Consider the following 12,150-nt stretch of genomic DNA (forward strand, 5'->3'; position numbering starts at 1 on the left):
CACCCCAGATGGTCTCTGATAATGAAACCAAAAAAAGCCTGTCTAGATGATTCAAAAAAATCACCATCAATATTAACTTTCAAAATGCCTTATTCTGGTGGAGTCCAAAACAATGTTTTAAAAAACGACCTAGAAATAGAATCGTTTTGGGCACCGGTTTTTGGGTCAACGGTTCAACTGTCCGGTTCGAATAGACGGTCCACTCTGATATTAAAATTAAAAAAATAAAAAAATAAAAAATGGTAAAAAACCGTTGAATAGGCTGACGGTTCGACCGCCCGGGTCAAACAGTTTTTTACCAGATTCTGGGTTTTAGATAAAATGGAATCGGTTGCCTGGATGATTCCCGAGCTGTATGGTCCGACCGTTCAAATCAATCGTGATTCAAAAACGTTGGTCTAAAAAACATCCTTCTTGCTCTGACTAATCTTGGAAGAACTTTCTGATCTCTGCTATCAGAGATGATACCTCTCCACCATTCACCTGCAAATTTGAGAGATGACAATAAAGAGATGTCGGTGGTAGACTCATGCACGAGTATCTTTCACCATTTTCATCCGTCGTCGAAATAATACGTTACGTACGTTGATTGTCTAAGCAAGAAAGAACTATCACAGCAAAATGGGTCGTCGTCATGGCAATATCCGGTGTTCGAAGCCTCCAAGCTGCCTAGTTATATCACCTTTACAACAGTGCAGATACAAGACAAAAAGGGCAGAAAAAGAAGACAAAAACAGTGGAGAGTTGTACAAAATTAGTATCTAAACTTTTAAATAATATTAAGTTTGTACAAAATTAGTAACTGACGTTAAATATCATATAAAATGACAAAAATGCCCTTCATCTATCATCTAATTTTTTTATTCTTTTTTATGATTGGTATTTAATTTCTAACTAGTAACTACCTCCGATATCAAGTTGATTATGTATTCAGGTATTTAGTCAATGATAATTGATGGTTTTTTGACTGACAATTGGCTAGTTATGAGGTAGTTTTAATATTTCCAAAACAAAATTTAAGTTGTACATGTTATCACCTAATTGATGGTGGGTTAACAGCAGGAACTTGAAAATTTTAACTTTTAATATTGTAGTAAACATTTGAAAGTTCGGATACTTGACAATACCCCAAAGTTTAGGGTAATAAAATGGATTTTTTTTCAAAAAAAGTCCAATATACGGAGAGATCATTAATCTATTATATCTATATGTAAATTATATCAAAATATTTCTTTCTTTTTTTTTTTTGTGTGTTGTAGACTGGTAGGTTCTTTTATATGTAAATTATGTCAAATGGTAGTTTTATATTATTATATGTTAGCATCAGGGTAGTTTTGTCTTTTATGTATATAATATTCGAAGGAAAGTAGACGTGTACACCATCACCTTTTCTCAGTGTCTGCGCTGCGCGGTTTTTTTTTTTTTTGCTTTTATCTTTTCTTAGGATCGACAGCAGACTGAGGTCGACACGCCACAATTTCCTTTATTTGTAGGGCTTCTGCATCTTTTCTTCTCTTTTCTTTTCTTCTTTTTTTGTATTTGGATTTTTTTTTTTCGGATCGCAAGAAATGGATTCATTGAAGGATAGTAGTTGAAATCTCCTCGATTATGATATGATCGAAGATGGAACGTCATCCGATTTCTATTGGAACAATCAAATGTATGTTTTCCTGGAAAGACGAATTTTTTTTTCTTTTCCTTTTTCATCTTGTTTCCTTTCTCTCCTATTCCATTTCTGGCCTTCTGGGATTGATTTAATCCGACTCTCTACTTGAATATCTCTGATCGAATTGGTTATTTTGTACGGTTTCAATGCAAAAGTCCTGTTGTCAAGTGAACTTGCTAGTTTAAACTGATCTCCACTTTTGTAATATTTCTGTGAAAAACAAAGATTATGAGCTTTGTTTCTATTCAAATGTATGAATTGAAACTATGGAAAATATGAAAAAAAAAATGGAAAGAGCTAGATCTTGTCAAATGCAAATTGAAATAAAGGCAGGAAAGTTAAATATATACTAGGATAGCAAAATACTCTTTAATAGGTATACGGAAGAAAAAAACTAGTGATCTGATTCAACTGAATGGAGTTGGTAACAATTTTTCTTAAGGGGGGTATGACGCTATATTGATGCTAGTCAGTTAATCCTTGCTGCCAATTATGACAGTTACTTCCTCAATATTGGTTGAATAAATTTGAAAACCTGTGAATCAAGGATTATTTATTTACTATGTGGTTGAACTTTCCTTTGCAGCTGCTGCTTGGATTTTCAATCACCTACTGGCTCTGTTCCCCAAGAAAAAGCATGCGCGAGAAAGAGGTATTTTCTCAGTATATTTATTTGAACTCTTTATATGGAACTTTGAGACTTGTATCATAATTGAAAACAATGATCTTTTTTCTCAACCTTTTCTTTAGGTAGTGGATGGTTCTATATTTCAGTGTTTTTTTTGTTAGTGATCAGAAAGGAAAACCTTTACAGCAGACAAGAATAAAATGCCTGTGTATCAATGTTTTTGAACCTGGTTTTGCTTCTTACATGATTCAATTTGGATGCGGCTATAGTTGAGTATCCTATATTCAATGGGGTTCATGATACTTGTTCATCTCATGTAGTTCAATCAATCAATATACAAGAATATTTCCTGGGGCTTATCTGCTGTGAGTAGTCGATAAATGGGTAACATGTACTGTCCTGTACTTGTTATTTCCCTACTCAAAACTGCACTTTCTTTGGGGTATTCAAATGAAAAATATTGATCAATGCAAAGTAGAGGAATATGGGCATGGATAAGCTATTTTCTGGGATGTTTAGATAAAGTGAAATTTGTTGAATTTGACTAATCCACTTAAATTTGGTTGTGTCATTGAATGTGTCAAAGAACATGTTACTTTATTCTAGAATAGTGGTAGATTACACAAATATTTCTAGTAGGTAAGTTGGGATCAAACCTTCAATCTTGACAAACAAGACAACAAGAACTTCCCCTATTCCAAGATGTGGAGATATTCCTGATTAACTGTATGAGGCTTTGATTGTTTACTTTGCAAAATTTTAAAGGTTGTTTTATTGTTTTGGTAATTTTCTTTGGACTAACAAAATCCAGTGAATTTTGCAACAAAGCAATTTTGATTATCTACTGTCTTCTGTGCTGGAAGATCTTTTTCTTTGGCATTTGGGTTTTAGCTAATTTCTTGATGCTCTTCTGGTTATTTTGTTTTTTTTTTTTTTTTTTTTTTGTCTCATCAGTTGTTGATTTATTCTTTATGTTTCCCGCAATTTTATATTTTCATGAAAAATTATTGTTTGGTAATAATACACAGGGGACGCAATCAGTCGTGCAGTGATCCTGGATCCAAAGCTTGTCGTGAGAAAATACGTAGGGACAGGATGAATGACAGGTATGCTTTTTCTTTCTAATATGGTTCTTCTTCTGGGTTTAGCTATTACAATTAGAACACTTTTAGCTAATAACATGAAAAAGAAATATTGCATTTCATATTGCCACATATGGTCCTGGACAAAGGATTTAATGGTATGACTACCAGGCTTTCTAGTTGGGGCATTATTGAGCTTCCCTAAACAACCCAGGAATATTACATGCAACAAATAAATTGGGAGCTCAGATGGGACCTGCCAGTCTGGTCTTTTATAAGTTATTCTTGTATTAAAAAAATAGGACTTTGAATGACTAGTATTAGTTCCGAGAACTTGGGGTGTAACCGTGTAAATTTGGTGGGTTAGCCTTGGGTTGAATATTAGTTCCGAGAACTTGTATGTATGTATTCATATGCATCAATTATTTTAAGTTTAAAGCAAAGGTTTTTCAGTGTAACATGAATATGGTACTCCCAAAGCACCATAACTTTGTCTTATATGTAATTAACCTTAATTGATCAATCTTGAATTTAAGAAGTGAGAACATTTATTTTTAAAGAAAAAAGAAGCAAAGAAATTGGCTAATCAGAATCCAACCTGATCCCAACCCAATCCGAATTCAACAAGTTGGGTTTAGGTAACCTGGTCTGAATTGCATTGCACCCTACTGAGAACCACAAATACACAGTGGAGAATATGGCTGAAATAAACCGTGAGAATATGTGATTAGTCCAATGGATCCCCTATCTAATGGATGATCTGCATTGGCCACAAGATCCCCTCCACCTAGCAGAATAAATGGGTTTGTTTAGGAAGGCTCCCTACATGATCCAACCAGTGAACTTTTTTTCCATGTATATACACATAGTATGGTTCTTTTATCAGAATATATTTGCTTTCTTAATGGTATTCCAGGGGTAGTTGTTACCCATTACTGCCAGGTTCCATGCACATAGAAATATGATATTATTGCCAGGATGAACATTGATGCAGTTCAAGTTCATGCCCTATGAAGCACCATATCATTTTAAAAGGAGAAGACAAGATGACCTACATTTGAACTCACTAATGGGCTTCCAATAGCCATTTTGGTTAGTGGGTTTCTAACAGCTAGTTTGTTAGTGGACTTCTAACAGCCAGTTTGTTAGTGGGTTTATAACGACTAGTTTTATTTAAATGTTTCAACAACTAATTTTTATTCTCTATATAAAGCCTTGTAAGCTCAAGCTAGAGGCATCAAGTTATTCCCTTTGTTTGAGAAGCGTAGAGATTTTTCTTTGAGAGTTGAGAGAGTCCTCTCTTGGGTGAGTGAGTCTCCAACCTTGTTGCTTCATATTGTAAGCCATCTCATATTAATAAAGTTCCATCCAATTTTCTTCTTCTTTTTCCTATTTTTTTGAGCAAATTTCTTTTTTTTTTTTTGAGAGAAATTTAACCAGAATTCATTGAAATAGACAAAAGTACATGAGCAGATGTACTAGATGAGAGAGCAGCAGAAAAGCAAAATTACAAGGGGGGAGCTTGTTGCTGTATAAGTTTTCTAGATTTGCTCCCAATTTAGCTAAACTATCTACGATATGATTCATTTCCCTTGGGATCCACTGCAGATTAACACTCAAATGTTCCAGAGCGTCTCTAGCCTCTGACAGGTAGTGACTCAACCTCCATGGGCCCCCCTCCTTCAGCCATATTGGCTGAATCTCCTACTATGGATAATTTCTGAATGCCCAGGTTTTTTATTATTCTGATACCAGTGAGGGATGCCATCACTTCAGCCTTTGTTGAGTCTGTAATACCTAGAGGACCACTAAACACCCAACAAATCAGACCCTGTTCATCCCTCAGGATTCTATCTATCCCAGCTTTGCCCGGATTGCCTGCAGCACTCCCATCAAAGTTTAAAATCATCCCAGCTTCAAGATGAGGGAGTTGAAGACTTTTGATTGGATGAGGTTGATTTGGGAGAAGTAAAATCGAATGGATATTTCTGTTAAGGTCATTAAGTGATAGGTCTTGAAACATCTCCGTGTTAACTGCCCATGAGTTACAACAGAAGAAGATGTCTGCAATTAGATCCTCTAGAGGTTTAGATCTGTTTTAAAAAATATGCCTGTTTCTTTCCTCCCAAATTCCCCACATGACTGCATGAACCACAGTTTGCCAATACACTTTTGCTCTTCTACTCAAACCTGACCCATCCCATTGGTTGAGGAACTCCTGAATACGATTGGGGGACACCCAACTGTAACCAACTAGGTTTAAGAAGTGCTACCATATTTTTTGAGCAAAACTGCAATGAATGAATAGATGATCTGCTGATTCCCCTTCTCTTAGGCAAAGCACGCAAACATGTGGAGAGATGTAAAACCTTCCCTGACTTTTCTTCTGAAGATCACATGTGTTTATTCTCTGCAGACATGCTTCCCAAATGAAAAAAAACATATTCTTAGAGGAATATGACTGCTCCAGATCCTTCTAGAAGGGAAAGAAGAAGTCTGCTCACCTGCTAGAAGAGCCTTAAACAAAGATTTGGAAGAGAACACACCATTTGGGGTTAGAGTCCAGATTTGGGTATCAGAGGAATGAGGGGAGAGATAGACTTCTTTTAGGGTAAGGAAGAAGTTTAAAAGGTCTGAGATCTCACTTTCCTTTAAAGGTCTTCTCAGGTTCAGAGTCAAGTTGGTGTTGGCAGGTAAGGCTGGAATGCATGAGGAGACAGTTGAGTCTTGATTTGAGGAGAGATTAAAGATTCTAGGGAATGATTCAGCTAGAGTGGAATCCCCCCACCAGAGATCTTACCAAAATTTTATTTTATTTCCGTTCCCCACTTTGAGTCTAATGAAAGGTTGTTTGTGCAATGCTTCAATTAAAATGACAATCTGCTGTGTTTATGAAATTCTTCAATGTTATTTCATGTATTCACTTGAAATAATGGTAAAGTGATTGACCTATATCAATTAACGAATTATTTTGCCTCTGCTTCATGCAGATTTTTAGATTTGAGCTCTATTTTGGAGCCAGGGAGACCTGCTAAGACTGATAAATCTGCCATACTCAGTGATGCCATTCGTGTTTTGAATCAGCTAAGAACAGAAGCTCAGGAACTTAAAGATGCGAGTGAAAAGCTTCGGGAAATCATAAAAAATTTGAAGGTATTATTATTATTATTATTATTATTTTGCATCTCCATATACTTTATATCAGATAAATCATCCCTGAAAGGTATATATTTACCAACACTGTATACCATAATCATACTTAGAAAAAAAAACGAAATAGTACCTGAAAAACTGGATGAACTATATAAACTTGTTACTTGTAAGGCACTAAATTGCACCCTGTTCTCACTGTCTCCACGCCCTTGAATTCTTATTCACGAATGAGGGAAAGCCAACAGAAAGATTCACATCCATGCAATCATCCAATGCTTGATGCAAGCTCCTAGCCCTACGAAAAGAACCAAATAATGCCATCTTTTATTTTAATAAAATTAATATAGTCATGCTCAACCAATGGCATATTTTCATATAGTAGTGAAGATTTAGTTCAAGTATGTTATACAATTCTGTATTATTTGAATAAATAGCTGTTCTTTTTTTTTGTTTCTTTGATAAGTAATAGAAAATTCATTAATCAAAACTCCTAACTGCCCCATAAATAAGACAGTAGGCCTAGAGAGATACAAAATCATATTACAAAAGAAGGTCCACAATTAAGAGTTGCAAATTCATAGCTGGCCCTGGAGAACCCCAATCTATTTGATCCCTAACAGCACCTGTCTTTGACAATTTATCTGCAATCACATTTGCACTTCTAGGTATCCATTTGAAGATGTTCAAATTGGCATCTAGATTTTGTGCAAGTATTACTGAAGGGCAGAACTTTTTAAGGAACCTCCTCAACTCCTCTTGCTTCTTCATCCAAAAAATAACAGATTGGCAATCTTCTACCTCCACCTCCCTCAAACCAAGGTTCAAAATATTGATACCCCTGACACGCTGGTAGTGGCATATCAGGCAGTATCGATAGCTTTTTATTTTTTTATTTTTTTTTTAGTTTTTCTGAATCTGGTTCAGAGGGGCCGGTTTAAAGTCCGTCTACCCTCTGAACCGGTCGAGACCCCGAAACACCCCCTTAGGGGCATATCTGGAAGCCCCCAATACGATACGTATCAACCATTAAGGACCGTACGTATCGATACTTTGAACCTTGCCTCAAACCACTTATATTTATAAGTCTTAAATCATGAAGTAATGCCAGCATCTCTACCCATAAATAATTTCCATGTTCTGCCTGGCCCAGAGTAGAATTAATGGCTTTTCATTAAACAAGCTGAATTATTCTAATCATCCTTATAACAGTATACAATTGTAATACCTTTTGGGTGATGCCAGTACAGCTTTCACCAAGATCAAACTGTTGCATCACTTGCAGGCATTTCTTCTAGAGTTCTTTTATTTATTTCTTCATCCCCTTTGCCTCTATAATTGCAGGCAGAGAAGAATGAACTTCGTGAAGAGAAACTCCAACTGAAGGCAGATAAAGAAAATATGGAGCAACAGGTCAAAGCCATGAGCTTGTTGCCTGCTGGTTTTGTGCCACCACTACCTGCAACATATCATACTGGAGCAAATAAGTTGATGGCCTATCCAAGCTATGGTGGCTTCCCCATGTGGCAATGGATTCCCCCAGTTGTCCTTGACACATCCCAAGATCATGTGCTCAGGTCTCCTGTGGCTTAATTGGACAATTATTGCTTACATCATTTCCAGATGCTTGATTATGCTAACATTTCAAAACTGCAGCACGTTTACCCTGTATATATCTCTTGCTAGTTTGCTTGTTTTTAGATTGGTAAGCTGCAATCTTTGGTGGAGTTGACTACAGTAGTCAGTCAACTGGTATTTGTTTCTTCAGTAAAATTGATCATTTGTCTAACCTTTGTAATGAATGCAAAAGAACAATGTTTATTGGTTTGCAGGGAGTTTTAGGTTGTAATGTTTAAATGTTCAGGTTTTGGAAATGGGTTTCTGGATGTAAACTCAGCGGGAAAGGAATGTACTATTCACCTAACCTAACCTTATCCACAAGTACCTCCTGCTGGCACAAGGCGTTCAAGGCTTCATTTATCAGAATAATGGGAAGGTGGTGTATGGTCTCGTCAATATCTATAAACATAACCAACGATTCTACGGCTAATGTTCCAAAAGCTGCTTGGTGGGTTTATCTTTAGTGACTTTTATGGGATTAATCCTAGTAGGTACAGGCAACCATTGGTAATGGGATATAGTTTTTCATTGACCTCATTTTATATTATATAGAGAGAGGTTCAATTTTGTCAGGTATGAACTTGTCCGAACCACACCATTTAGTATTTAGATCATCCTTTTTGACTACATCCTCTATTACTGACATGACGTAGCCCATCATCCATTGTCCAGGCTGGTAGTTCTGATTTTATCTCTCAATATCAACCAATGTAGTTCTAGTTTCATAAGCAGGGTGGTTTAATTGGCTAGGCATTTTCATTTTTATAGGGTGGTGTGGGTGCTAAAACAGGGAAACAAGTTTTAGCATGAGATGATATACATCTGTATGGAGTAAAAGCTCAGTAGCTTCTAGGATGTCGCATATTCAAACGTTTGAAGACTAGTCTTTGTACAAAATTCTTGCAATTAGCCTGGAAGCAGAATCTGAGAAAAAAAAGGTGGGTGGGGGGATGCTAAGAAAAAGCTAAAACATGAAACACATGAAATTGGATTTTGTTCATTTCCACTTATTCGACATGAAACACATATGAATTGCTGATGCTATTCGTTGTGATTCATTTATCATTGCAAATCTGTTGAGAGTTTAGATATCCAAGGGCTCTTTGGAAGCATCTACTGAAGTAATTACTTCTATCTTGTGTTCTTTTCCTTTTTCATAAGAGAGCTCTTGGGACTCGGTGCTGAATTTTTGGTCCACTTCCTTGCCCCATAGTAACAAGTAGAGGCCGATAATGACCGTAAGCCCTCCCAGTACCCTAAACATAGTCCACAAACAAAACCCAGAAATCTTTAGATGCACAAGCATGGATACTACTGTTTGCCCAATATAGCACTAACGTCAAATTTACCTGCCAATATGCAACTTTTCACCCAGAACAAAGTAAGCTGCAAATGCCACCAACATGGTTCCTAGGGGATTAAACATGGTTACAAATACTGGTCCTTTCTGTTTGGTGCACCATAGTTGAAGGAAGATTATGAAACCAGAGCATACCACTCCCTGCAATACATCATAATTTAGAATTCTTCCGAGTATTAAAATTTTTCTTTGGATATTGTAGTTCAACTGTGTAGATTTAGATTCCTTTCTTACAGCATAGATGATGGCCCAAAATTCAATATTGAATCCAATGCTCCATGCTGTGGGTTTATGTTCTGTGAACACTGTGAAGACAGCTGATTGTGCTCCCCCAATAAAGCAGATCCATGTGGTTAGTGAAAGTTGTGCTGGATATTTCTTCAATGTGAATGCCTACAATATATATATTCAAGAAAATATATCAAATATCACATTTGTATGCACGGTTATATATTCATCAAGCAGCTATGGGAGAATTCTCATTCATCGACTCTTGAACAATGACTTGCTTAGTTTTCTGTTACTAACTTTTTCTGAAGATCCATGAAGAACTGTCTTTACAAATATTTGTCCAGCAGAGGTTAATGGTGAATGTTTACCTGCATGATGTACCATGATGACCATGTTATGCAGCTCACGGCAGTAAGAATGGAACCCTTCAGCCAGTTTTCATGGACGGTGTTTGTTCCAATATGGATTAAAGCACCTGAAATATTTCTCAGTGCAGGTCCCTTGTATAATGTCATGGTCATGGCTCCAGCCAAGGAAAGCAAGGTCCCAAGAATTTTTGCTATTCCACGGGGGTTGGTTACATCAAGAACCTCCAACCTACATCACCTCCATTCATTAAGTTCCTAATATTTTACATGGTAATAACTTGACTAATTAAATGCAGGGAGATCAGAGACCAAAGGGAGATGATTTTCTGGATTAACTCAAGATGACTCTAACCTGAATATAACTGCAATTACAAAGGTTATGGAAGCAATAGTGTTGATCATGGATGCAATGAATGCCGGGGAGGTATATCTCAAGCTTGCAAAATACATGTTCAGGGTTAAACCTATCCTGTATTCACAAATCAAACGTTGTTAAACCTATTCAGTTGTTACTGAATGCAATTGCATTTCTCTTCAACATTACTTACCCTATGAGAGACAGCAGAAATATCTCAAGAAACAATGCAAATGTCAGCTTTGGTCTTATTTTTCTGCAGGAACCAAGTAAATAGACAAACATCAAATGTTATTAGTGCCCATATAAGTGTTCTTATCTTTGCACCTTCTTCTTCTGTTTATCCAATTTGATTTGCTTCAGTGAGGAGAAGATTTTCAATATGGCAAGTCATGTAAATAAATTCAAATGCAAACATAGATACTGGTGCACCTTTCAAGAAAATATGCAAAAGGCAACATCACTAAACCAGCTACAATATGTCGATAAGTCACAAAAACATGAGGATTCAATCCATGATTGAATGCAGCTTCTGCTATGAAGTAGAGGAATGTGTAAGCTATCTGAATCAGAACAATGAGGAGGTGCGGCTTGAACTTCCTGTAACGTGCACCAATTTCACATGCCTTGAATGCCATTGCTCTTTAAATGTAGCTTCCTGCCACCACTGCTCCAATACATGAATAGAGAGGAGCAAAAGGTACATATATAAATATATAATGATGGGCCAGGATTTGATTATTCTCGTATACTGTTGGCATCATGTTCCTTTTGAACAATTTTCCACTTGGAGACTGGAAAGTTCCAACTTAGGAAATGGATAAATTGAAACAATATTCTCTTCCGTTGTTAGTGAGATGAGTGACTGCCAAGGTTGGAGCCACCAAAAAAGCAATTATTAATAAAATATATTGGAATCAAGTCATTTATCATTTGAAAGGGATTAACCCATTTCTATTTTTATTAAGAGAAATTCTAGGAAGCAGCAAGTGTATGCAGCTTTTGGATCTTTTACCCTGCAAACATGCTGGGGGCAATGGAAAGACACACTATCAAGAACAAAAAACTATCTTCCTAGATAGACAGTGCAGATAAATTAGGCACTCCTAACATCTTGTGGGATCTTTTATCTTTGGGTAAATTGCTGAAACCTCCCCTGAAGTTTGGTAATTTCAATCACCTCCTCTGAACTTTTGACATAGTTGCAAGTAGACTCCCTTTGTTAGAATCCTCTAAAAAGAGGCATGAAAATGTCTAGAATACCCATGTAATTAGTTTTGGCCAAAATGTTTATTTTTCAAATCTTCTCTTCATATGAATTGTTAATCCAAACTTTTCCAATCTCTTCTCTGAAATTGATTTATTTTCCAAAACTTCCCTTCGGCTGCATTTGGTGGAAAGAGTATGAACACAAATATGTACAGCACAAATACATACAAAATACAAGGTTTTGCACTCTACACATTTGTATTTGTACTCCTTCTAAATTGAGCCTTCTCTATATTTTGTTGTTTATAAAGTTTGTATTGTTTTTTTCCGTAGAAACAAACGTCAAAAAGTTCACGGGAGGTGCTTGTAATTACCAAACTTCAGGAGAGGTTTTAACAACGTTCAAAAAATTTAGGGGAGGCTTTTGCAATTTACCCTTTATCTTTAATTAATCATATCAAGTACTAGAGATTTTTCAATG

At 36.3% G+C, this 12,150-nt stretch overlaps 2 protein-coding genes across 2 annotated transcripts; one reads left to right on the plus strand and one right to left on the minus strand.

Annotated features, from left to right (window-relative positions):
- The first annotated feature begins 1,376 nt into the window (after positions 1-1,376).
- Positions 1,377-8,400, plus strand: LOC148878848 (transcription factor bHLH104-like). Its single transcript, XM_088960214.1, has 5 exons — positions 1,377-1,660; positions 2,253-2,318; positions 3,323-3,400; positions 6,367-6,529; positions 7,871-8,400. Exons 1-5 carry the CDS (start codon positions 1,614-1,616, stop codon positions 8,117-8,119), a joined length of 603 nt encoding a protein of 200 aa, XP_088816340.1. The 5' UTR covers positions 1,377-1,613; the 3' UTR covers positions 8,120-8,400.
- Positions 8,401-9,118: 718 nt separating this feature from the next.
- On the minus strand, positions 9,119-11,143 carry LOC148878849 (WAT1-related protein At4g08300-like). Its single transcript, XM_088960213.1, has 7 exons — positions 10,893-11,143; positions 10,654-10,716; positions 10,458-10,574; positions 10,106-10,334; positions 9,741-9,899; positions 9,496-9,647; positions 9,119-9,402 (listed from the first exon to the last, which is right to left on the minus strand). The coding sequence occupies exons 1-7, from the start codon at positions 11,096-11,098 to the stop codon at positions 9,231-9,233; spliced, it is 1,098 nt and encodes a 365-aa protein (XP_088816339.1). The 5' UTR covers positions 11,099-11,143; the 3' UTR covers positions 9,119-9,230.
- Between the last annotated feature and the right edge of the window lie 1,007 nt (positions 11,144-12,150).

This window comes from Nelumbo lutea, chromosome 1 (genome assembly GCF_056320005.1).
Source record: "Nelumbo lutea isolate HS-2025 chromosome 1, American lotus-T2T, whole genome shotgun sequence".
Taxonomy (NCBI): domain Eukaryota; kingdom Viridiplantae; phylum Streptophyta; class Magnoliopsida; order Proteales; family Nelumbonaceae; genus Nelumbo; species Nelumbo lutea.